This window comes from Rattus norvegicus, chromosome 2 (assembly GCF_021556685.1).
Source record: "Rattus norvegicus strain SHRSP/BbbUtx chromosome 2, alternate assembly SHRSP_T2T, whole genome shotgun sequence".
Classification (NCBI taxonomy): Eukaryota; Metazoa; Chordata; class Mammalia; order Rodentia; family Muridae; genus Rattus; species Rattus norvegicus.
The window spans coordinates 141,496,407-141,524,059 of record NC_141535.1 but is presented as its reverse complement, the minus strand read 5'-3'; the positions used below and the strand labels follow the sequence as shown (position 1 = coordinate 141,524,059).

General features: G+C 36.1%; 1 protein-coding gene across 11 annotated transcripts in view; it reads left to right on the top strand.

Annotated features, from left to right (window-relative positions):
• Positions 1-27,653, top strand: part of Nbea (neurobeachin) — a 576,469-nt gene that overhangs the window by 85,796 nt on the left and 463,020 nt on the right. For all 11 annotated transcript variants that reach the window (XR_015665447.1, NM_001427608.1, XM_087626792.1 and 8 more), the window contains 7 exon segments: positions 7,612-7,843; positions 11,322-11,422; positions 11,659-11,754; positions 12,429-12,550; positions 13,356-13,482; positions 16,098-16,217; positions 18,252-18,398. Coding sequence is in view for 10 of the 11 variants with exons in the window: in NM_001427608.1 (NP_001414537.1) it covers positions 7,612-7,843; positions 11,322-11,422; positions 11,659-11,754; positions 12,429-12,550; positions 13,356-13,482; positions 16,098-16,217; positions 18,252-18,398 (945 nt within the window). In the remaining variant the exon portion in view is untranslated.

Sequence of the window (27,653 nt, the reverse complement as noted above, 5' to 3'; positions counted from 1 at the left end):
CAAATTTTTGTCCAATGAGTCTATGCTGTGCCTATGTTTTCTCCTTTAATCTTTTTTCTTCTTTCCAGATGAACTATTTTTTATTTGTAGGCTATAGAAGTTTTTTTTTTAAAACATGACTTTTAAAACATTTTACACTTCTGGGGATCAGACCCAGGGCCTCACATCATACTAAGCAGTTATTCTTTTATTTAGTTATTTTAATGGGGATTGGTCATTTTTAAAAAGTATAATGTAGAAAGGTTTGCTATGAGACCCTTCCTTCCTTCCTTCCTTCCTTCCTTCCTTCCTTCCTTCCTTCCTTCCTTCCTTCCTTCCTTCCTTCTTACCTATGCCGCTGCCACCGCCGCCGCCGCCTCCTCCTCCTCCTCCTCCTCCTCCTCCTCCTCCTCCTCTTCCTCCTCCTCCTCCTCTTCCTCCTCCTCCTCCTCCCCTCCCCACCACTTCTTGGTTTTGTTTTTACTGATTCTCCTAAGTGTTTTAAAAGTTTGCATTCTCTATTGATTGTGACTACTGAATTCTCTTTGGCTGAATTCTTTGGCTTCTATTTTGACAGTTACTGTAATGCTTAGAATAAGAAAAAAAATGGAAAAAGGAAACTGAAGGAAATTAAAGCACTCCTGTAGAGCCTAAGGGCTAACTGGAGGTCAAAGCCTCTTGATCTGATACTACTTTTCCAAATGTGCTACTGCTCTGGGCATATTTATGGCTTGTTTCATTCCCCCCAGTACCTGGGAGCATTAAAAAAACTTCACAACCTCACAAGTCTCCTTTCTCCAAAGGAGTATTTTCTTTCTTGACACAGTGTCATTCCTTTAGGCTGCTACAGCCAGTCCTTCTAACCCCAGATGTTATTAGCTATTAGCTAGCCTTAGAAAGCTGTGCTAGTGGAAACCAAAGGGAATTCTTTGTGCCTTTCTTGGATTGGTCAAACAGATGGAGACCCATGAATGTCTTTGTGAACAGGGGTGACATTGCCACTTCTGGAATTAGCAATCCTTACCCCTGAGTCTTCATGATTGATTGTTGCCAGTCTAGAGTACAAGGAACGGTGAGAGAGTAAGTTACTTGTGTTGTTAACAAGAGCAGTAGCTTCTTTATTTGATTGTGACTAGAATCCAGAAGTTTTTAAAAATTGATTCTTAATCTTTTGCCAGTTTTCTTTGGGGAGTAGTATGGTGCTGAGTGTGCCACTGTGTGTGTGTGTGTGTGTGTGTGTGTGTGTGTGTGTGTGTGTGAGAGAGAGAGAGAGAGAGAGAGAGAGAGAGAGAGAGAGAGAGAGATTTCACTCCCTAGTAGTTGTGCATAACCTATTGAATATACTTAGCAAATTAAGCGGAGAAATTTCTCCTCCTCTGCTAGCTAGTTTTACACCAAGTTGTCATAAGGTAGAATCATCAAAGAGGAGGGAGCCTCAATTCAGAAAATGTCTCCGTAAGATCAGGTAGTAAGCTAGTCTGTAATAGGGGTTTTTCTTAATTAGTGATAGAGGAGGTGGGGTGGGTATTGTGAGTGGGGCCACTCTTGGGCTGGTGGTCCTGGGTTCTGTAAAGCATGCTGAGCCATAAGGAGTAAGCCAGTAAACAGCACCCCTCTCCATTGCCTCTGTGTCAGTTCTTGCCTCCAGCTTTCAGCCCTGCTCAGTTATCTGGAACTGTGAGTGATAGTCATTCCTCTCCAACTTGCTTTTGGTTCTGGTGTATCATTACAGTAGAAATCGTAACTAATACCCTTCCTAAGTCAGGAATAAGTCCCTTCAATTTTTTTTAGTATGAGACCTTAGTAACAGAAAGAAAGAGTAAGGCAACTGAGATATATAGAGTTGAAAAATATCTTTGGTTCTGTACTGATCCCCGAAGCCTTAAAAAGTTTTATGGTAACTGGAGGAATTCATTATTGAAAGAAAGCGGAAACATGAGCACAAACCTGGGAGGCTTGAGAGCTGACCAGTATAGTGAAGCTGCTGCTTTCTTACCTCCTGCCTTTTGATCTTCCATTCTCTCCCAATTCTTAAATAACTTATATGTGCTTGGCTGTGTGGTTGTGGTATAATATATAGTTGATAATAAAATAGAAAGGTCCTTATTCTTTAAAAGCCTTTTATATGAGATGTAAACAATTCCGTAAAATATAATCATGTGTTTATCAGACTAGAAAAAAGTTCCATAGGTTTTTCATGGGCTCTAAATGATGTGCAGCCAATAAATCCACACAGTTTTAAAAGAAGCTGGGAAATTTTGCAGTTTAGTTGCTACTGTCATGGGTCTGGATAAAGACCTATTTTCTGGCTTACAGTTATCTGTCTCTCATAGTATTACCAAAGAGACAAAGGTCTGGTGTCTCTTCTTTCTACATAAACACTAATCTCACATTGAGAGATCTACTCTCATGATTTTAATCTCAATTAATTGGGTTTTAAAGATCTCAGCTTCTAACACTGTCACCCTAGAGATTATTAAGACCTCGTTCAGTGGATGTTGGAGAACGAACATGTTTAGTCCCTAATATTATTTAATGACTGACATGTGGGTGGATTATAATGGAAATTTAGGAAAGACAATCTTTCTGGGAAAAGTTTTGGGGATTCTAACCATTGGTATTGATAAAATATTTGGGTATTTTTGTTGGATACTTAGAGACATAATGAAATTTAGAATATTGACAAGAGAACCATGCCATTTGTGGGAAGTAAATGTAAACAGAGTTTTAGATGAAAAGTGACTCTATACTTTTTTAAATGTCTTCATCTAGAATAGGAAGGTGACTGAATGTAAGTAGTAAATTGAGATTTAATGAATGATGTTATAATTTTAGAATTTGTTATAATAAATTAATTGCAAAACCTCTAACTGGCTTATCCTTTTGACCCAAGTAATACTGATTTATTTTGTATTTTGATTCTAAAAATCAATAGTTTGTGATTCTAAAAATCTTATAAGTTGCTTAAAGTATTAGTAATTACAATTAATTCTTACATAAGACTGTATTTTCTTGTCATTTTTATATTCTAGATGCTTTATCAATAAATTTCCTTATGTAAATAAGGTTTTGTCATTAGAAAGCTCAGCTCTGATGTTTATTTTTGAGGGGGGGGTAAGGCCTGTAGGGAAAGAACAGAGTTTCCTGTGACAACAGAGTGCTAAAGCAGTACATTGAGAATTCAAAGTCTCAGGGACCTGTCAGTTTCATTATATGGTACAGGCATTGCTGTACTTTTTTGTTTTTGTTTATTTACCAATGCTGGGAACATGATAAAGAGCTTAGACTTTTTTGTGTCACATCTTTTGCCTTTCAGAATATTTATTTTATTTTATTTTTTAAGAGCTGTGGATTCTCCTGTAATTGAATGTTTGAAATCTACTTTCAAGGTGGGTGTGGTGGCTCATGCCTGTAATTCCAGCACTGTTAGCCTGGACTAGGAGGGATTGAATTCTGGGCCACTTTACACTACCAAGTCTAAACAAACTGCCAGAAACTACCAAATAATTTCTACTTAACCAGTGATTTTATTTTTGAGGTTTGCTTTTCTAGAAATATTTCTCACAGCAATTTAACTTTCCTCATAGTGACTGTAATCGTTCCATTTCTGTTGTTGTTGTTCTTGTTGTTGTTTTGTAAATCTACTGTTAATCCTACCAGATGAGAATGAGACAGCTACCACAATTTTCACTTTTTGGAGCCAAATATAAAGCAGGCTTTATTAAATACTGGCCAGGAGGATGGACACTGGCCATCCCAGGGATGGTGTGAGTTATTTTAGTCTGTGCTTATAACAACCAGACCCCAAAGACTACTTCCTTCCCATCTTTGACCAATCAGGAACAAGCATACATTCTGACTCATTTCCTGCCTATGTACCTCCCAGTGATGAAGCACATTCTGTGCAGTTGGCAACCACTCTTGTTTATAGACATTAAAACACAATGTGTGGCTTGTTACCTTATATGAACCACAGCCCCCAGCACTCCAGGAAGCTATCTGCCCTTTGGCACGTGGGGCCTGCGGGTTAGAGGCATTGTTGTTCTATAGATCTCTTAAACAAAGTAATTTAAACTTCAAATATAAGTTTTATATTTTAAAACTTAAGCCCTTGTATCTACCCCTCTGACTTTATAGTGAAGGACACTTTCTATCTAAATATGAAACCTGAACCTGACACTTCTGTCTGACCTAAGTTATATTTAATTCATTTGTCCTCACTTTTCGTCCATAAAGACATTAACACTTTTTCTTTACAGAATTGATAAATTATTTTTGAGTAGAGTTTTATTTAAGAAAAAGTTACTGCTTTTGTTTATATGGTTTAACTGCTGATAACCATTAGCCCATTTGTTAAGTAGAGGCATTTTGCTAGTTTGGGAAGATAGTTTTCTGCAACATAACTTTGTCTCTTTAACATAACTGTGTTAAAAACCACCATACAAGTTAGAAAGCTAGCTTTCTCTAGACGAAACAGACACAATCTGCATTATCTTTGAGGCTGGTTTTTGGTATTTGGATCACAAAATTATGGAACCTTGACTGTAGTTTTTGTAATTAAATGATGCATAGAGGGATGCTATGTTATCTACTATGAAAGATGGAAAGTTAGACTTTATGTAGCAGAACCTAATTGCTAGAATTGTGGGCATCTGTTCTGTATAAAGCACACCCTTCTTTTATCTGAGACCTTCTCATATTTAATTACTTCATGTACTTTCATACTTGGAAATTATACCTGGCTCTGCTGTCATATCTGAAACTTGTTTAACAGATTAGTCTAAAAACGTTAAGTGATGTCCTTTTCACTTTTTGTTCTTATAACTGGATACTTCTACAGATTTAGACACAGGGTCACAGGGACAGCTTCATACCTGTTCATAGTAAGTCTTTATGGTGGTGAGATTGAAAACCTCTTCTGGGTTGCTAAGGACTCAAGAATAGCTTAATTAAGTTATGACTCGGGTTAATTAGACAATAATGAATAGATATTTGTTCTTTACTAGTATGGAATGATGAAATAATAGTTGAGTTTGATAGATTCTCAAGAAAATAGAGAGTATCATGGCACAGGACAGTGTTTTGGTTGGAAACGTAAGAAGATAATGTCATGCCATGGTATACATTGCATTGTCTGAAATCTAGCTGGCTCAATTTTGTGGATCTTTAGCTATATTGAGTCAGAATAGTCCATGTTTTATATCGAAAATTAGGATTATTCCTGCTTTCCTAATAATGCGGACTGTGCCTGCCATTGTGCTACTGTACTTCTTTATGTGGATGAGTGTGTGAATGTGAACATAATCATGTTTGTACACTTGTGAGTAGATGCTGAGGCCAGATGTTAATGCTGGCTCTCTGTATCTATACTTCTTTGTTTTTAAATGGGCCTTGTTTTGTACCCCCTTCTGGCCTTAAACTCATCGTGTATTTCTGTGTCTAAAAGGTTGCCCCAAGACTCACAAAAATCTACTATTACAGCAACTTTCAGAAATAATAGAGTTGATGTGATTTCATATGCAAAAGGAAAACTGGAGACTAGTTCAATCACAGGTCAAGTTTTAGGCTAGTTACTTGAAATTAAATTTTGTATTATAAGTTAAAAATGTTCTTTGAACATAAAATTTTAAAATTTGAAAGGTGTTTAATTTTATATTACTTAGATATTCCCCAAATGATATTTTATTTTTTATATAAACTCTCATATACGTGGTCTTCTTGGATCTTGGAGCCCCAATCCAATGACAGTCTTCAAGTTTTTAACTTTGTACCTCAGATTCTTTTTCACTGAAGTAAATATGATGATAGACTTTTAGAAGACATAAAGCAGTTAAGTAGTACTGATGCCATGCTAGGTGAGGTAGTGGTGCTAAGATCATTTGCCTTGTTAATACTGTGTGTTTAGATTGGGAATGCTCCAGTTGTAGGAAGTGTGTTTCTCTAGTGTTATTTCCTGTCTGTTCCCAATTTGATTCCCTTGGCTTTCACTTTAAAGTTACCCTTATTTTAAACCAGCCTTTATGCTTTATATATTTTTATGTGCGCGCGCGCACGCGCACGCGCGCACACACACACACACACACACACACACACACACACACACACACACATATATTAGTGTTTTATGGGCTTACTGGTTTGAATAAGATAGACTATATACATGTACACATCTCTTCCTGGAATTTACCTTTGTTAGGTTTGTGAACTTTTTCTTTTCCACCAATATAATAGTTCTAAAAATAGGTATCACAAAAAGTGCTTATTGAATGAACAAATGAATGAATATTTTCAAATATACCAAGTATATATCAAATATATCACTAACTGAAGTAGTTATTTTTTATAAATCTTTCATTCTGTGAACTTAAAGGATATTCATTTTATTACTGTACGATAAGAATAATGTTTCTAGCTGAATGTCATTGTCTTAGTGTTTTATTGCTGTGAAAAGACATCATGACCACAGTAATTCTTATAATGGAAATCTTTAGTTGGGGCTGGCTTACAGTTTCAGAAGTTTAGTCCATTGTTGTCATGGCAGGGAGTATGACAGCATGGAGGCAGACATGGAGCTAGAGAAGTAACTTGACAGTTCTACATCTGGACCACAGGCAGCAGGAGGACAGAAACACTGGTCCTGGCTTGGGCTTTTTTTCCCCTCCAATCAATCAATCAATTAATTAATTAATTAATTAATTCACTTTATATCCCAATCACAGCCCCCTTCCCCTACTTCTCAAGAGGAGACTTCCCCTGGGTACCAATCCACCTTGGCTTATCAAGTCTCATCAGGACTAAGTATATTCTTTCCTACTGAGACCAGACAAGGCCACATCTCCTAATCCTTTCAAATTGTACTACTGCCCAAGCACGCAAATATATGAGCCTATGGGGGCTACTCTTAATCAAACACCATGGTAATTATTCATGTGATTTGATCAACAGAGAATAAGTACACCATAATACTTTATCCTCTTTGTGGTCATCTGTTGCTATGCATGTAGTGGGGCTGGTAATGATTTTCATAGTAGCTTGTTGATTGAAACAGTAGTAATTTTTTAATTATTTCCCGCAAGTCATAATGTTGACAGTAAATCTACTTCTCCCCTTTTTAATTTTATGGTTTAGAAGATTATAAGGCCTTACATATTTCTCTGTACAAATCATTCTTTTAATGTTTTAACACTTATTGTAAGTTGTTCTTGCATCAGTTTCATATTTCTTCATTTTCCATGTGGAAATTGAACCAAACTGTCTCTTTTTCCTCTACAAGTTCAATAAGATAAAAATGAAAGTGGATTTTGTTCTAATATTTATCCTTAGACTACTGTATCTCTTCTGAGATTTTTAAAATGCCATTTGTCCTGATTGCCCTCCCCACCCCCATTATTATCTCCTATAGTGTGTGTTTCTCTAGACTGTTTTCCTTCCACCTTTGTAAAAACTAGACCTCTTTCATTTCTTTTATCTGTAACACTTAAATTTGACCAAAATTTGCTTTATGAAAATGACTTAGAAAATGATTAGTGTCCATGCTTTCTTGATACTCGACTGTATGATATTCTGTGTTGGTGTTGGAAATGGCCTCCCATGTCAATTCTGCTTACTTTTTTTTTTCCTGTTTACTTTCAGCTGGTTGGTGGGGAATTTGATTTGGAGATGAACTTTATTATCCAGGATGCTGAGAGCATAACATGCATGACAGAGCTTTTGGAGCACTGTGATGTAACATGCCAAGCAGAAATATGGAGCATGTTCACAGCCATCCTACGGAAGAGTGTGCGGAATTTACAGACCAGCACGGAAGTGGGGCTGATTGAGCAAGTGTTGCTGAAAATGAGTGCGGTAGACGACATGATAGCAGGTATGCATGGCCTGGTAAACAAGGGCGTTAGATGGCTAGGGAGCTTTGCACACTTCTTCATATTCTACATGAAAACACATTTGTGGAAATTGCCTTGATTTAAATAAATCAATAGGAATATATGACAAATATTCTTTTATGTTAATGTAAATGTGTAGACGAGAAGAGAAAAAAATTGTGTTGTACAAACACAATTACTGGATTACCACCCACCCACTCCCAGTTTTAGAAAATCCTTAGTACTATGGAGTAAGTACAGTAGAACATTATTAGAAACAAACATTATCTTTTATGTTACCTATAACTGAACTACAGCACATTTAAAATATTACAATATGTAGTTCAGAGCCATTTGCCACATCCATCTAGCTCCAAGCCTCCCCACCTGCTGCACTTGAGTCCTAAAGAATCAGCAGGGCATACCTTTTCAGAGTACCTATTTTTACCTTCATAATTTTTGGCCTTCATATTCTCAGAGCTTGTATTGTTGTGATAAGACACTGCAACTGAGGCCGATTATGCAAAAAAAAGTGTTTAATTGGATTTATAGTTACAGAAGGTTAGAGTCCATGATGGGAGAGCACAAGGATACAGCAGGAACAACTGGGAGCTGTCATCTTTATTTTCAAGTAAGAGGCAGAGAGAGGCGCACTCCTGGCCCCTTCCCTTTGAAATCTCAAAGTTCTCCCCAACTGACACACCCTCTCCTGCAAGGCCATGCCTCCTAATCCATTTCACCAACTAAAGACCAAATAAATGTTCAAATATGTGAGCCTACGAGGGCCAGTCTCATTCAAACCAATATAACATACATTGTGGAATAGAATGTAAAATGTATATAAAGTGTTAGTTTTTGGCTCATTGAGAATTTTTTGAAATAATAATCTTGAAATCTTGGATTTGTTAGTACCAACTTTTATCTACTGGCAGGGTTAGAGAGGTGGTTAGAGATGTTTCAGTAGAAGTGTTTTGGCTAATGCTCCCAGAATAGCAGTTATTCCTAGAAAATAAGTGCAGTTTAAAAATTGTCTTTTCTTCTTGACAAATAGATGTGTAGTCTAAATTTATTCTGTCATAAAAATATTTCCATAATTATCGAAGTGCTAATTTGACTGTACAATATTATATCTACTGTTTATAAATAGTCAGAACTTAGAGAATTCTTTAATGATTTTATGCAAAGACTTTAATTTTAAAATTTTCAGAGTAAAATATCAACAAAGAAGGAAATGAACAGTGGGGTTAACAAGAATAGATTTTAAATTTACATTAAATTTTTAAAATTATATTTCTTTACTACTTTGGGATCATGTCTGGTTGCTTCCAAAGTGGCTTGTCTTTGTGGTGAGCATGGTTTTGGATGAATGATAATTAACATGATTACAAATGAGATTAAACTTGCATTACTTTCAATGTTTAGAGTTATTTTATAGGAGCTTATATAAGTGTATGAATATTTGTATGTGTGTACCATTAGTATGAGAGTATATATTGTATAGGATATCATATGATCTTTGAATCCTTTTTGTTGGAAAAGACATGCTTTTTGTTTGTTGCTTGTTTTTCTTAAATAAACTACCTACTGCTTTACAGAATAGTTTTAGAGGAGTGCCCAGAATATGCATAGTGGTTTATAGTAAGTAGTTCCTGAGAGAAGGCAGCAGTGATGGCGGGCTAAGTTTTTCTGTCATTTGTGAAGTTCTTTAATTTTCTCATCTTTTCTTCTCAGTAGCACTTCTTTCCCAAAGGACTTTGTAGCTGAGGGTATGAGTGTCCTGAAAAGAAAGGCTGCTTAACTACTTTTAATAGAGAGGTTGTGTACTTAACTGAAAGTGTGAATGAGTACCAGCATACTGTGAAATTCCATCTCTGAGTGCTCTAATATGTTAAATACATAGAGGTATTCTAAAGGTGATGTGGTTAAATATTTATAATAAATTGCTAACATTTTTATGACATTGGTAATTTTTTTCTCTTTAAAATTTTTGTTGGAAGAATTATCTGCAATAATAAAATTAAATTGAACTGCTTATGGGTCATCTGCAAATTATAATTCAGTCTTTATATACTTGAAAATTTAAGAGTAACTTGATACAAATTTTGTACCAATTACCAAGATCACTGTAAATACAAAGTTGATTCTTTTTACAAAATATTATTATGTAACTATTTAAGAAACCTTCAGTGATAGCTATTTGAACTATAAGATTCTGGCTTTTAATCAACATTTTTGATTTTTATATAGAGTTTTCTCTTAAGAAGCAGCTTAACTTTAGGTATTAAGAGTTTTATTATTTTAATAATGAAACATTTTGTTTCATTTAAAGATCTCTCAAAAATGTAATACACACGTGTCAAAATCTTTACCATTGAGGTTGCTTACTCATTGGGCTAATAAGTAAAATATAATGAATTAGTTATTGTTTGTGATAACCATACTGAATTTTAGAATAGATAAATATTTTAATTTTTCACATTCTAGTCAATAATCTCTGGTTAACAGTATCAATTTGACAACAAAAATTAATCATTTCTGTCCTCCCATTCTACCCTCATATTAATTGGTGGTAAGGTGATAGTTAATCAGTTCTGTCTACTCTAACCTATCCTCTTATACTAAGTGATTAGTTTTAATATATAGATGTGTATAAATATATATATTTGTAAGAATGTGTAGGTATTTATATTAACTTGCATATGATATAAGTACTTTAGAATCTGAAAAGATATATAAATATTTAGTTGTTTAATTTGTTACAAAGAATATTGAGAGGAATATTAATCATGTGTAGAAAAGTTATCAGACAAGGTTATCTTTTCTTGGTGAATTATATGCAGTACACATTCATAAACACATTCACAATAGCATAATGAATATCAGTAGCTATGTTTAATACTTAAATGTTTAAATGTTTAAATTTGACCCATTTTTAGATTAGTTATTGGCAGTGAGAGTTCTGGAACCATTCATGCTGTACGGGTTTGAATACTGACTCTGCTCTTTGCTGTGGATGTATTTTTGGGAAGTGACTAAGTTATTCGGTCCACAGTTTATCCTACTTTAAAAGGAGATGATGATAGTATTTAAAAACTCAGGCTGATTTTGAGGTTTTCTGATAGTAGTACATACATAGCACTTGGAATAGTATCCCATTGTGGATGCAATAAATGTACAAAATCGTAAATCACCCAAGAACTAAATGTTTCACTGTCAAATTTCATCAGGTCAACTGCGGGGTTTCATTTGAAATTAACCAGTGTGCAATGCTGTCTTGGTACCTGAATATTTTTTCCCATTTTCTACATGTAATGAACTCTGTTTGCATTATGAATCAGTATAGGCATTAAGGAAGACACTGAGTTATATTATATTTGTAAGTAGAAGTAGCATGTAGTAACTTCACACACCTTTAAAAATATAATGCTTGACAGGCGAGTTCATGCCTAGTGTAGAGCGTGACTGTCCTCTCCTCTGTAGATCTTCTAGTGGATATGCTGGGAGTCCTCGCAAGCTACAGCATCACTGTCAAGGAGCTGAAGCTTTTATTCAGCATGCTTCGAGGAGAAAGTGGAATCTGGGTAAGCTGGGTTAGAGGGAATATTCTTCAATACCAGCCCATTAATACTTAATGTTCAACACATTATCACTGGAGAACCATGTATTTGAATTGCTAATGGTAACTATTTCCTTCTTAAGCCATTTAGTAAATCATTTAAATGTAATTTTTTTGCTAGTTATCAAACAGTACATTGATTAAAAGTGGCATATTTGCTGTGATTGCTAACTTTGTATAATAACTATCTTTTTTTTTCAGCCAAGGCATGCAGTAAAATTATTGTCAGTTCTTAATCAGATGCCACAAAGACATGGTCCTGATACATTTTTCAATTTCCCTGGGTGCAGTGCTGCGGTAAGCTTTAACTATATGTGTTTATATTTACTTATCTCTCTGTTATCTGAGTTTACTTGGTATTCCAGTAGGTTGTCTTCTCTAGATTGCTCTAGGAATCAAACACTAAAACCATATGCTATGTCCTCTGATTCTTTTGCTGCTGCTGTTGTTGGAGAGGGGTTTGGGTTTGGAGACAATTGTGCTATGTAGCCCTGGCTGACCTGTACCTCACCGTTCTCCTACCTCAGTTTTCCTCATGCTGGCTGTGCATCACTAGGTCCTGTTTATTCATTATGTTTGGCCTCACAGTGATGTAGACCTTTTTGTCTGACTCCAGTAATACTTTCCAGGACAGGTTTTCTTAGCTATAACTATTCAAGCTCTATCAAGAAAATGAAGTCTTACTAAAAACTCATGTAAGACATTAGAATGGGACAGTTCTGCGGCATGTTTATCATTCCTGTGTGTCTGTGTTGTGGTAATTAGAAGGGAGGGCTGGTGAACAATCTGGAGCGTGATGAGCAAGGTAGACATGGTGCTTGGCCCATTACATGTTTCAAAAACAGCCTGTAGAAATTCTTGAAATGCAGTAAGAGTTTCTTTCTGTAGTTGGTTTTTAGGGGGAGGGAAATTTGACCATCGTGATTTTGTATTTCATGAACTGGTAATTTACCGTTTGTATTGTCTTATAGGCAATTGCGTTGCCTCCTATTGCAAAGTGGCCTTATCAGAATGGTTTCACCCTCAACACTTGGTTTCGTATGGATCCATTAAATAACATTAATGTTGATAAGGATAAACCTTATCTGTATTGGTAAGTAATATGCTAAAGTATAGTTCTTTGGTGTTTATGTATTTGAAGTTTAAAAGTATACACTGTACTCTAAAGTTCATATAGCTAATATTTATTTATTTAATGATTCGAGGGTAGTATATTCATGTTTTTATTTTTACTTCTACTTATAACATAAGAAGGAAAGATAAGTCTGTTAGAGGGAAAATAAGGTTGCTCATTCTAATGTAGGAGATAAGACAGCAATTTCCTCTAGAGTTTATTTACTTTGCTTTTATTTTTATAAGTATAATTCACACAGGGGTAAAATAACAATAGCCATGTAAGAAATTGTAACCATATAAGGCTGTTTAATAGTCATGTGCATATATGTGTATATATACATGTATATATATGATAGATAAATAGATGGATATGATCAATCGCATTATTATAAAAATCAGCTCTTTTTGGTAAGATCTTTTTGATAAGTATTGTAAACTTGGAAACCAAGTTGTTATTGATAACATGAACTATGTTGAAATGAATTTTGAATGGGCAAAGTGGAGATAGTCCTTCATATGCAGTCTGACCAGGAGACATTTTGATCATTAATTTGTTTAATATCTGTTGTATTTTACATTTAAATATAAAGTTTTCATAGCCTACTATGTCTTACTTAAGTTAAATTCCTTACTTTTTTTTATTGTAAACCTTATGTTTTAGCTTGTATTTGGCCAATGTGTTACCTCTGACTATACAGAGAATTAAGCTTATTATATAAGGTTTTAGTAGGTGTTAATATATTTCTTTTAACCAGAGTTTTTATATTCTTTTGTTAATACAGTTTTCGTACTAGCAAAGGAGTTGGCTACTCTGCTCATTTTGTTGGCAACTGTTTGATAGTCACATCTCTGAAGTCCAAAGGAAAAGGTTTCCAGCACTGTGTAAAGTATGATTTCCAGCCTCGCAAGGTAGGGCAGAGTAGCTGCTTCCCTTGGAAATCATGTTAGTCACCATTCACCATTTCCCAGCACTGTGCAGCATGACTTCTGCAATATTCTTTCACCTTCTCCTGACTTTCAGTGCCTTTCTCTAAATTCTTATCTTCACGTCTGACTTCTGTGCCATGACTTTTGACCTCTTGTGTTGTTTTGTCACACTTGTTCATTCTCTCAGTCTGACATAATTTGTGCCATTCTTCCTGGAAGTACATGGAGCAGGCCTGTAGGAACTAGGAATGTGACAGATGAGGGACAGGACGGGAAACTTCTCACTTTTTTGCCACTTAATCTTACTGGGGATTTTTATTCAGTTTCATAATTTCTTCTACTCTTACTTGTCAGTGTTCTGTTCCTTGGCTTTTCCCCAACTGTGAGATGTTCACACTCCCAAGTCTCAGAATCTGAAATCCTGAGCTTTGTCTCTCCAGGTCCACATCCACACGTGTGCTGAAGACCTCTGGTTTAGAGACCTGCCATCTCTTAATCATTTGGGCATGCTCTCCAGCTGCTTTTGCTTAATTTTCTAGTCCTAAGAATTAGATCTGTGAAATACATTGGTTTTCTTCTAACATTTCATTATTTGCCGTTCAACTTCATATTGTTTTCTCTTCATCTTGAATGTTTTGTTTCTTTTCTAAACTATTTTATACACTAATGCTAGACTTATCTTTTTGAATATATACATTTGCTTAAGCTAATGGTTTGCTTTTTAGTAACTACAAAATAAATTGAAAATATATCTATGTGCCTTCTGATCTGAATGGATTACTTCATCTAAGTCTTCAGAGCACATCCTGTCAGACTGTTTCTGCAACATCTCTGTGTTGTTCCCTCCCTATCCTCCCCCATTCCCAACTTTGCTTTCTTCCTCCGTCATGGGAGTCCAACCAAAGAGACCCATGTGTGGTGGGCAAGTAGTGCATCAAGGAGTTGTGCTACCCATCCTCCCGGATGCGTGGTGGTTTCAGATGTAATTAATGCCTCTTTGTAATTACTTTATTCACATCATTATTATTCATGGATATGCCCGCTTAGTGATTTTTTTTGAGGCTAAAATCTGTGATGGAGTTAATTTTTCTCAGATGCCTGACACAGTATTGAGTTCAGTAGACTGCCAATATTTTGAGTAGCTATATAAAAATATCACTTAAACAGGCTGGGGAGAGATGGCTCAGAGATTAAGAATACTGGATATTCTTCCAGAGGACCTGGGCTTAGTTCCCAGTACTTATGTGGCTACTCAAAACTGTCTTTAACTCCAGTTCCAGGGGATCTGACACCTTCACACTGACACATATGCAGGCAAAACAACCACAACAAAATATATAACTTTAATGGATAAAGTCTTTTGCTTTCTTAAGGTACAAGTTTCATCTAGATCAATCTAGATCAGTGGTTCTTAACCTATGGTCACATAAAGCTAAGTTTAATGTGTTTGTTCTCATTTTATTTATTTTTTCCTATTTGCTTACAAAAAATGCATTCCTGTGTTTTTAACACTTTAAATATGGTAATTACAGAGAGTCTTGTAAGAGTAGGGCCCAGGGAATGAAACAGGTTAAAAACATTTTTCTGAAAAGATTTTAATAAACCTTGAAAATGAAAATTATGATTATTTGTCCTTACTGCTCTTTATTGTTATAGAAATAAAATAATTTAAAATCCTTTCTTTCTTTAATTTTCCAGGACATGTGGTAGTTAACTTGCTATTATGCTTCAATTAGGGGAAAGTTTACTTCGGTAAATAGGTTACTGGTCTTTCCTAAAAAGATATGCAGCACTAAAGCCTTTGTTTGTCTAGCTGAACTGCTTACTTAAGAGGTGCACTACTGACCTCGTCAGAGTGAGTGTAACCATTCGCATTTTACCTCTCTTATAGCACCTGGTGACATTTGTGTAAATATTACCTTGTGTTTTCTTATTTCTCATTGATTCTCTTTAATACCTCAGGAATATTTAGTATCAGTATATGTATTTTTCTTATTTTTTTGTTGTACAGTTTTATTATACATAAATTTTTTCGATCTCAAACTGAATGTAGGGCACAGTATATATATCAGTGTCTTTATGCATATGCACCCTCCAGATCCGATACTGCCTTTAACTGAAAATATCAGGTCACCATTGGAATCCTGTGAAATGGTGGAAGCTCACTTACATCTATTACATTTTGATGGTTCCATGAGACAGAAAAATAAATTTAGCAAATCCTGTAACTTATCCAGTAAATCTAAAAAGTATATATGAATACCTGAGTATAAAAATTGCATTGAAACATTCTTTTTGTTCATTCAGTATTTCCTATTAGTCCCGAATGTTTGATATGAAGTTTATTCACTCATAGTGATTTTTCTGTGATTGTCTTCAAATGTTGTGTTCATAAGCAGGCACTGTTACTTCTCTATATCAGTGTTGGGGTGTGGGTACTCTGTGGGCTGTTTTTCCACCAGGGACATAAGAAATGGGAGGAAGGGACATGATGTGTAAAGTGCCGAGACATCTCGTAGGGAGTGCAAGGGCTTGGACTGCATTCTAGACAGTAGTGACTGCGCATGACCCTTGACATCTCAGTTGTTGTATTGCAGTGGTACATGATCAGCATTGTCCACATCTACAATCGATGGAGGAACAGTGAGATCCGTTGCTATGTTAATGGTCAGCTGGTTTCCTATGGTGACATGGCTTGGCATGTTAACACAAATGATGTAAGTTTAAATTTTTAAATACATTTTATAATATGGTTTCTCACTGTAATATAAAAAATGGCTATTTGGTAGAAACATCCAAAATTTTGTTTGAGTTTTTATTAGTTTACATTATAATTCTTAAGTTAACTTATATTTATATAACTTATATTTAATTATTATAGTATACAGACTGTTTCAGACATATGATTTGATATGTGTAAAGTTAAAATAGAATGTGGTTATGTGGTATACTGGGGTCAAGTCATGTAAGTGCCTCATATGCAAACACAGATCTGGACTTGCCGTCTGACCCAGGACAAAAAGTCTCCCAAGATTATTGTAAAAATCTCAATCTGTCTGTGTGTGGTGGTGCACACTTTTAATCTTAGCAACCAGGGAGGCAGAAGCAGGTGGATATCTGAGTTCAATACCTGCCTGGTCTACAAAGTGAGATTCAGGACAGTCAGAGCTACACAAAGAAACCATGTCTCAAAAATCAAAACAAAAACAAAAAACTGTCAATTTGGCTGCAGTGCTGAAAATTCCATAACATCAGAGGATTCTGAAAGCAGAAGGCAGATCACATACATGATGCTCTGTCATTGTAAACGAGATACTCTTTTCACTTTGTATGTCTGTGTTAGAGCGGGTGACACTGGATTCGAGATAGAGAAGATATATAGTTGAAATTTAAAGAATGGTTGCTTGCATTTTTATAGTTTGGCTTTTCCTTTTCTTTCCTCCTGGCATTTTAGGGCCAAAGCAAAATGTGGTTTATAGTGCCTAAAGTATCTCTAAGGCCAGTGATATAGTATCCTTCCAGCATACCTGCTTATAATAATGATGACCACCTTAAGAAAAGCAAACAACTAAGTCTACTTATACAGTGTATCTGCGTCTTCTTTAATTTTTAATTTCTTTCATGGCAGAGATTATAACAGTCTCTTTTTCTGTTTTCTTTGAAACAAATAGGACTTTTTACACTGTCTCCACTCTGTTTGTAGAACTGTAGGTGACAAGCTCTCCTGTCCCAGCCAAGGTGGCAGTATGTTGTTTTTATATGATCTGGAAGCTAAGAGTCTTGGATTTTTATTATGAACATTTTTTTCAAAAGACAGAACATCAATAGACAAATCAAATACAAATGTGCACAGAAGCTGCATGGGGCACCCAGAACTCTAGAAAGTTCCTGCCTGTGCCTTCGTGGACAAGCTTGCTTTACAGCCCAGCAGACTCATAGGCAATGAGAGCACAGAAATGAAATTATGCTTCTTGTCTCTTCTCTGATATTGCGGGAGGATGCAGTCTACTACTAATGTAAAAAGGAAGACCCCATAGTTTTGTTGACTGGCATTAGCTGAAAAGACAGTATTTAAAAAGATAAAAGAGGAAAAATTTAAAATTCTCTGTGACAGTATTTAATGTCTCTAGCTTCGGTGGCTGGTGTTGAAAGGATGTGGGAGATCTTGTAGGTGAATGATATTCTTGGGATATTGAATCGTTCTTGCTTCTTTATAATTCCTACTCAGAACAAAATGGCTTTCTTTATCATTACTCATTTAGTTCAGAAACAGAGGGTGGCATATTCATTAATGTTGAGAAATGTAGTCGAGTTTAAAAATTTGCTCCTGAGGATTTATAGTTAAGATTTAGCAAAGTCATTCTTTTGAGTTACTTTAACCTCATGAAATTTGATCAATTGTGAATTATTAGCAATTTAAAATTAGCTTTGCTTTAGTAAACAAATTATAATTTGTTTCCGAATTACAAAATTCAAGTATAAACAGTTAAAAAATCCTTGTCCTTAGTACTACAAGGACTAAGTGGTCAAGTCTGAGGGAATAATGGATGGTCGTGTACTTCACTTCTATTTTAACTGATTTTGTTTCTCTATAACTTGTTTATTTACTTTTATTATTGAAACATTTGAAAAATACCTTAAATAGCATTTTCACTATTGTTTGTGTCTTAAATATTTCTGTTAATGAAGCAATACATTTTTAAATGTGTCATTACAAATAATAACTTATTTTTTGTGACTTTTAAAAATAGAGCTATGACAAGTGCTTTCTTGGATCTTCAGAAACTGCTGATGCCAATAGGGTATTCTGTGGCCAGCTTGGGGCTGTGTATGTGTTCAGTGAAGCTCTTAACCCAGCACAGATATTTGCAGTTCATCAATTAGGACCTGGTTATAAGGTAGGAATGACCGCATTATTATAAGTTCTCTGCAAAGATCTTGTATAATCCGCTTACACACTATTGTATTTAGTGAGAATCTTTGTTCAGTGTGGGTAATTGTCATCCCAACTTTTTGAAACTTACTATGATGCTCCTTTTCATCTGCTTTTCCATTTTTAATTATTGTTTTTCAATGAACTTTTTATTTTTTGGATGGTGTTCTAATATTTAAGACACCCCTTTAGTTACCAATTCTGAAAAAAAATTTTCTGAGTACATTGCTTATTAAAGTGGCATTTGGAATCTCAGATTTTTAAATATGTACATTGTGTTATGATCATTTAAAATGACTTGTCCAGGGTTCAGCTGTTAAGAGCACTGACTGTTCTTCCAAAGGTCCTGTGCTCAATTCTCAGCAGATAGTGGCTTGCAGTCATCTCTACTGGTATCTGATGCCCTCTTCTGGTATGCAGGTGTACATGCAGGAGAGTACACAAATGCACAAATAGATAAATCTTCCATAAAATGACGTATAGGAAGGAATGCTATGTTTTAGAGATTTAGAAAAAGAAGCAGTGTTATAAGCTGTCTCCAACTGAGGTAACTCCTTTTATGCATTTGCATTTAATTGTCCCTTGCAGTGGGTAAAGAATGGGGCAATAAGGGTGCTCATGTCACAAAACCACTGATGCTGACTTACATTACTCTGATTTCTATTTTGCTTTGAAATAGATACATTTTAGGCAAGATACAGCATTGCCTCCTATGAATTAGTTTTTAATGAGCACTTGGTAATTATGAGTAGATTATTTAAATCACTTTTGGAGTTGTACAATTCCAGAGTATTTGGAGGTGAGACAATATTGTATAGTATAACTCAAAGTTGAGCCGGGCATTGGTGACCCACACCTTTTTCCCCAGAGCTTGGGATGCAGGTGGATCTCGGAGGTCTAGGCAAGAATGGTCTACAGAGTAGGCTCTAGTACAGCCTGGGCTACACAGAGAAACCGCCGTGTCTCCAAAGACAACAAAGGAACAATCAAACAAATCAAAGTTAATAATGCTTGAGAAGCACATGCTGCAATTTAAAGTATTGCTGCCCTCTTTTTAAGTTTAATATTTAAATTAATAGAAGTTTGTTATGGAATAATAACACCAAATATTAAAATCTTTAAAAACCTTTTGGTATTCATATTTCTGTTTTATTATTTTTAATTTAGAAATGGAAATAACAAAATTGCTCTTTTAAAAGATCTTTGTGTTCCCAGTGATTTTAATAACCAAAATATTTACAGCACTCTTTCTGTTTTGTGTCATAGTGACATTACATGTTGCTGTCTTATATCCATTTAGTTTTATTTGTTTCACTAGGTCTAGATATGAACTGGTTTTAGTATAACCACTTTCCCTCTTACACCAAATCCTCCTTCACCTCACTTTTATTGAAAATAAATTCCTTTTTCACGTAATATATCCTGAATACTGTTTCCTGTTCTTCTATTCTTCTCAGTTCCTCCCCACTTCCCCTCCCTTCCAGATCCACTCCCTTTCTCACATTAGAAAACAAACAGGCTTCTAAGAGATACGAAGAAAATAATGTTAGACAAAGCAAAAGTTAACATCAGATTTGGAGAAGACAAACAAACAAGGAAAAGAGCCCAAGAGAAGGCATAAGTCCCAGAAAACTACTTGCTTCCACACTCAGGAATCCCAGAAAACCACTAAATTGGAAGCCATAAAAAAGCACAAAGAATCTGGTGGTTAGGCACTATTCATGCTGCCTCAGTTTTTTTGAGTTCATAGCAGATTCGATTGTGTTGATTGAGAGGCTCTTGTTTTCTTGGTGTCCTACATCCCCTCTGGGTCTTGTAATCTTTACCCTTCCTCTTCTGCAGGGTTCCCTGAGCTCTGAGAGGAGGGATTTGGTGGAGATATTCTATTCAGGACTAAGTGTTCTAAGTCACACCGTGCATAATGTCTGGCTATGGATCTCTACAGTTCTTTACATCCTCTGTAGGAGGAAATTTCTCTGATGGTGGCTGAGCAAGGCCCTCCTCTATGAGTATAGCAGAATGTCATTAGCAGTTATTTTATTGCTACTTTTTTTGAACAAGATTAATATTTGGTTTTCCCCTAGGACTCTGTTCTATTTAGTGTCAGGTTCTCAGTCCCCAAGCAGTGTTAGGCATGATAGATTCTGTAGGAGAGAGCAGGCTTTAAGTCAAATCAGACATTGGTTGGTTACACCCACAGGCTTTGTGCCACCATTATGCCCCAGCATAGCTTTCAGGCAGGACACCACTGTTGATCTGTGGTTTTGTAGTTGTGCTGGCATTTACCTTTATCTTTTGGTAGTATACCAAGTGCCTTCTTGCACCAATGATGGTAGAACACAGGGCTGAAAGCTCTATGTCGGCAGCAGTTCCCCTTCACATTCAATGAGTTGTGTGGTGAGCATTGGCTTCAGTAATGGGCCTTGATATTAGTTTGTAGAAGAGCAACCTAAAGTTTTGGCAACAGCCTGTGTTGTTTGGGAATAAATAAAGGCGTTCCATTGTGTTTCTGTGTCACATTTTCCTATCCGTTATCCTTTTGTAGGATTCCTGCTTAGGTATTGTGGTGAGATCCACAGTAAACACTGATAATCTTAATGTGTCTCTGATATGCTGACTTGGAATTCTCTGGGAAAATACTCAGGAGTGGTATAGCTGGGTCATAGGATAAATCTATTTTTCATTGGCTAAGTAGCATTCATATGGCTTTCCATAGTAGTTGGACTATCAGATTTTGGACAGAATCATGTTACTTTTCTTACTGTGACTCTGTGTTAAAACTTACTATAGGTATGAACATTATTCTTTTTCTCTAAGTTTGCTTTGGTTATCCAGGATCTACTGTGTGTTGGAATGCCTGACATGTTAACCATAAGTGAAATGGACAGAAAGGTATATCTGAAGTAGTTTTGTAAAAATATTTTGAGTGTTATAGATTGAAGACCTTAGTAACTCCACTTAAAATAAATTTAAAGAGGGTTGAGCCCTTGGACCAGTTTCAGGAGGAGATCGGACAGCTTGCCTAGGGGCACTGCACGTCCACGGCTCCCAAGTGCCAACTCCAACTGAAGGAGTGTGAGGAGTGCGACCGGATGAGCGGGAAGAGGTGCACGCAGAGCTCGTCCCCTTGGTGCTGTGCATATGCTTCTAGTGCTCTTGTGCTTGAGAACATGGTAAGGCGGGCTTCCGTGTGCAGTGGGCTGTGTCAAGGCCTGAGAAGGAAGAAGGGAACAGAAACACAAGACCAATGTGGAGAAGTGGGAAAGACAGGTTTGTCGTTTCCTCATACTTCACCATGGGACATCAGCCAGAGGTACTTGGACAGTGTCCACCAGGTGTATGAGGAAATGGACAACTTGTTCTTCGTCCTGGAAGGGGAGTAGAAATACTCCTTCATCAGGTGGCCTACCAGCTCATATTGATGAGTTCATCTGGGAGTTGGCCAAGAGCCTGGAGTCACGCCAATCTGCTTATCCATGAGAACAAGAGGGGGGAAAGGAGGAGCACAAGAAGTAGCTGGGGTGCTGTGGAAGTGTACCAGTCCCTCCCAGAACTTCAGAAGAACTTCGAGGGAGGATCTATGAATGCTGCAGGAGCCATCATTAGGATTTATCCTATCAGCACTAAATACCATGTCCAGTGCTGCATCCACTCTGGCTTCTGAATACTCTTCTGCTAAATTATTGTGTTGCATTAAGTCTGATCATCAGGAATGTAATTTTCCCATAATGTTCCTTACAAGAAAACAATCCAGTTCGTTACATTTATATTATATAGTAGTATCCTTAGCCTGCTGATTGAACAGTTTCTTGGATTTTCATACAATACCTATATGAATATTCTCAAGACACATGCTGGCATACTCTTTTAAGCCTTTTTCTATTCCTCACGAATACTTCTTAACTTCTTTCGCCCACTCTACATTGGTCCAGCCTCTTAGGCAGATATCTTCTCTTATTCATCTGACCCCAAGGTTGCCTAGATTTGCTGGACAGTCTTGTTACCTGAATTTTTTGGATATCTGACATGCACTCTAGCTGTCCCCTTAGGCAAATATGGTCCCTATCTTGGTCATCCTTTGCTTGGCTATGCCTCTATCTTTTTCACCGTCCTCTGGCTCTAGTCATCCATGTCTGGCAGCTCTCCTGCCAACAAGTAGCAGTCAATTTTAATGTGTGTATGAGAGAGAGAGAGAGAGAGAGAGAGAGAGAGAGAGAGAGAGAGAGAGAGAGAGAGAGAGAGAGAATGCATATTTTGCCAAGTTACATGTGTCCATGCAAGAGGACAACTTGCAGGAGTTAGTCTCTTCATTTTACTGTGTGGGTTCTGGGGATTGAACTTGGATCTTCAGAGTTGGTGGCGATAACCTTTACCCACTGAACCATCTTACTTGCTGTGCAAGTTGTACTCTAAATTCATGTTTTCCAAGCCGTAGTCTAGATCAGTTCCCTCCTTCCTGCCTTCAGAGTAGCTGCTATTTTAATCCTCACCATTCTCTGCCTACTGACATGGGAAAGTCACCCTGTATGGGTAGCCTTTATACCATTCATGTACTTGGCTAGTTCACCAGACTCCCACATACTTTATCATGCTTGACCTTGTGAATTGATGCTTATCATTTATAATGCTGATAGCCAGAACTGAGAGGATTCTGTAGGGATATCAGGTGCCTTCCCTCCTTGCTTTCATACTGTGGTGCATTGCCTTTTCTCTATCTTTCTGTCTGTGTTGGTGTGGGTCTAGTCAGCATCCTAGTTGAACTTGGTTACCAGTCTAGGACCTCTCATTTCTGGATAACTGTGTCTTAACTCAGTCCTCAGATCATCAGGATGCTGCTGCCTCTCCTGCAGACAGCAGCATTCTTCTCCCCTACTCCTGAGGGCTCTGACCTTACTTAGCCCTACCAGGTAGCATTGCAAACTGTTGTTACAAGGGGAAGAGGGGTAGGAAAAGTGCTGCACTTATATATTTACCTGTAGTGTGATTGCTGCTCCATAGGATAATCTTGTTTTAATCCTTTGATCTTCTTTTGTTATTGGGGTGAGGTGGTACTGTCTTGTGGTTTTAATGTGCATTTCCTTTGAGATTAGCAATCTCAATGCACATGCCTTCTTGGGAGAAATGCTTATTTGGGTCTATTGCATAATTTGAATTAGGCTATTTTAATTGTATTTTGTTGTTAACTTTGGTGTTTTTTATATATTATGTATGTAACTCTCAATCAGCATTGTAGTTTCCAGTATGTTCTCTCATTCTGTAGGATGGTTCTTAATTCTGTTTCTATGCAGAGAAAAGCCATTTAGTTTCTTTTTGGATTTAAAATGTGACTCCTACTGAGAGTGGTTTATAGGGTCTTGGTTTATTTTCCTCTTGACAACTTCTGAATGCTGATTTATTTACTCCATTTACCTTGAATGCTATTATTGATACATCATACTGCCCCTCATCTATGTTTTTGACTTTTCTGGCTTCAGTTACCTGCAGTCAGGGCCTGGTCTGAAGATATTAATGGAAATTATGTAGATGAAGTTAACTAAAATCACTGAGTACAGACCTTTGTCATACATCTTGATTGTGTATTATGTATGAAATGAAACTTATATATAATTGTATAGCATGAATCAGTTTATTATACATATGTCATAAAGATTCTGAAAATCCATTATATTTAGTAAAGTTCAAGGGTTGGAATACCTGACCTTCTAGGGTGGACAGAATTCAAGACAACCAACCAACACAGCTGGGACTTGTCAAACAGGGAGCTGTGGGAGAGCTGCCTGCTGAGCCCGGAGTGGCTCTTTTGATGATCTTTTGTGGAGGTAAGCAGGTACAACTCCATGAGTCCTAAGAAGAAGCAGTGTTATCACTGGTAGACTAGAGATACCAGGAGATGTGCTGTTTGTTGGGGCTTTTGGAGTTTTGATCCAGCGAGAGTAGATTTATGTTCACAACCTCTGACATTCTCTGTTTACTGCAAAAAATGAATGAGAGTACTTGGGAAAGAAATTGTAGAGCTTTCATCTGGATGTGTGGACATTGAAAAAGTACGCACACATACATGTATGTATATAATGTACACATTCTGAATTTATATGTGTGTGGTATGTGTGTGTGTATAAATTTACACATATAAACCTACATTTCTTTCTGTTCCAGGCATTTCTGTAAGTTATGTCTCTTACTTTCTTATAATACTGAATGATTCTTCAGTCTGATTTTTTAAAGTTCCAGTCTACGGGAGTACCCATCTTCCTAGGGCACTATAAGCAGATAATAAAAGAATCCGTCTCAGAAATTTCTTGATATTTATTGGCAAATGAAATATTTGAAAAGTTTTTTTGTAGTGACAGTGTCTCTGTGTTAAATGCCATGTCTACTGGACATTATATCAGTGATGTCCTCTTTTTTTATATTAATAAAATGTTATAGTGGTTATCTGACCAGCACTTGGCATAATAGGTAAATTGATATATGCCATTATCTTTGCATTTTACTGATTTAGTCATTTTCTGCTATGTTAAAGTAGTGACTTCATTATATGCATGGAAATTGTTTTACCAATTTTGACATGTTTGTCAAGATTGTGACTACAGTCCTTACTCTTTCCAATAATCTTGAATGTTTCAGGGTGATAATGCTGATTGTAGGGCATTCAATTGAAAAGTTAATATATTGAAAATTTCAAGGAAGTATTCTAAGCTTTGAGAATTTAAATGATTAAGTTTATACTTTTATTAGACTATAATTAGATCTCTAATCATTTATAATTAAAGGTTGTTATGTATATTAGAAAGGCAAATAATACAAATACGATCTAGGATGACTAATTTCAGCCTAGAGAATTTTGGAAATCTTGCAAAGGAGGAAGAGTTTAAGTCAGTTTCAGAAGCATTTGAGTCAGAGGGCATGGATTTGCAAGATGGAGACAAAGGTGTGCAGGATATATATGGATAGACTCATAATTAGGCATGATTTCATGGTAGAACACTTAGGTATAAGGTCTGTTTCATAATGAACCTTTGGGATGCTTTCAGTAAGCTTAAATTTGGATCATATTTTTTGCTAAAGTAGAACTATCAAAAATTATAGCAAGGAAATGAACTGATCATCTTATATATTTTAAAACTGGGTTAGAGATGTAGCTTCTAAGTTCTAAAAAAATAACAATTTTTTAATATCTCAGGATAGATTATATATTATGCTGTAGAAGGGAAAATTTAAAATACAAAGCTAACCTCAGGACATACTTATTGAGTATTGCACAATCATTTATCTAAATGCCCAGGCCTGGTGGCTGCATGGTGGCTCACAACTCCAGACACAGTGCTCAGGTGAATTGCTGCATGCTTGAGGCCAGTGTGTCTCCAAAGCAGGCAAACTATCTAAATGTCCATATTCTTGACATTCATCAATGCCACTAATGCTTTCTGGAGGTTAGTATAACAGAATGCCATGCCTCTCCTTTTGTTCCAGTTAGGGTTAGCATTTCCAGTGAAGAGCTTTTTTAGTAGATTTTCTTATATTTGTATTATGTAAGTGATCTGATTTAGGTGTTTATGGTTCTACTAAATAAGCTACTCCTAATGCACAGCTGTCTTACAGATAATCTGAACATATGTGATACCTGTATGTTTTATTGTTATGTCCCCTTGTATATACATTGTATATACATCTGTCCTCAAAATTGTGTATCTCAGTCTGTTTAAGTACTTGGATTTTAGGCAATTACCCCAACAACTCAACTACTTAATATAGTATCATTTTATATTTGCAAGTTTTATATATTAGTTCTTAATACTTCTCTTTAGTAAAAAGATCCACTGTATATATAAATTGATATTAAAAATTCTGTGTGATCTCAAGGTTTTATAAGTTAAAAAAAATTGTGGATTGGTTCATTTGTAGTTATTAGTTCCTAACTGATGAATGAATGTATTACCAACAATTATTAAACATAAAGGCTAGTTTTATAAAAATAATTATTTTCTTTCAAAGATTTGTTTCTGCGTCAAGAATTTATGCTAGTGTATAAGGAGAAGCCATGAGTAAAATTGTCATCCTGAGTTACTGATCTGTACTGGTGGGTTAGAGTACACTGGGTAGTTGTAAGCTGCTCTCAGAACTCTACTGGTACTGCCCATGGTGTGCCATGGGCAGCTCCAAAGAATGCACTTGCTTTGGTCATTCATGTTTCAAAGTCCATGAAAAGTCAGATAGGATACTTTCGATATTTCATATTAAAACAATGCTTTCTGGGTTTGTTATGGGATTCGATACTGACATGATTTTAAAGTCATGTGTTATTTGATCATTGATAACTAAAGCTGAAGATTCTGTGGGTCATTCAGAGGGTATAACTGGCTAGATGTCTTCTATGCTTTCCCAGAAAGTCATTTACTGAGGAACTATTTTCAACATGTCACAGTCAATCTTCAGGTAAGGGTAGCTGCCCATATTATTTATGGAAAGGTTATATAATTTAAAGTTAAGATGGATGATGTATGTTCTATGATGAATAATGTGTTTATATAATACACATATCTTTTATGCATGAACATATGAATAAATATAAAATGTTTTTGTAGAGAAATCCTTGTGTTTACTCATCTTTTCTGTAGGATGTGATTTATTTTCTCGGATATTGTTTCTGCAAGTTTTACATAATGTAATGTGCTGTGTCGGAGTGTGTCTGCAGGGCCTTCCTTTAGAAGAATTATTTACCAGAACATAGCAGCAGTGTACCTAGTTTAGCATGTAAAGTGGTAGATGAATATGCAAACATTTAAAGTGCTCCCACAGTTTGGCCTTTATGAACTGGACCAAGAAAGCTGCTGAACTGAAGGCACCAATCAAATCTAGTTTCCCCTGACGTGAGTTCAGGTTCTCAGAGAAATCTTAGATGCATCTAAGTTGTTGAGAAAGAAATCAAATTTGAATTTAGAATGCTAGGAATGTATGTGATCTTACACTGTTTACCTATTTCTTTTGGTTTGTTTGTACCCTCTATTAACTACTTATAGTCTCCAGTCATGTTTCTGTTATTTTGCATAAAACCAGTATACATGACATTATTGGAATGGGAAGCCACTGATGTATTTCAGGTCTTCTCATTATGGCATGTTAATAGACAATGTGAAGTCTCGTAGGAATGACAATGCATAGCAGCAACACATATTGTATGTTGTCTGTGCAGAAATTTTCTGTAATACATTTACTTATA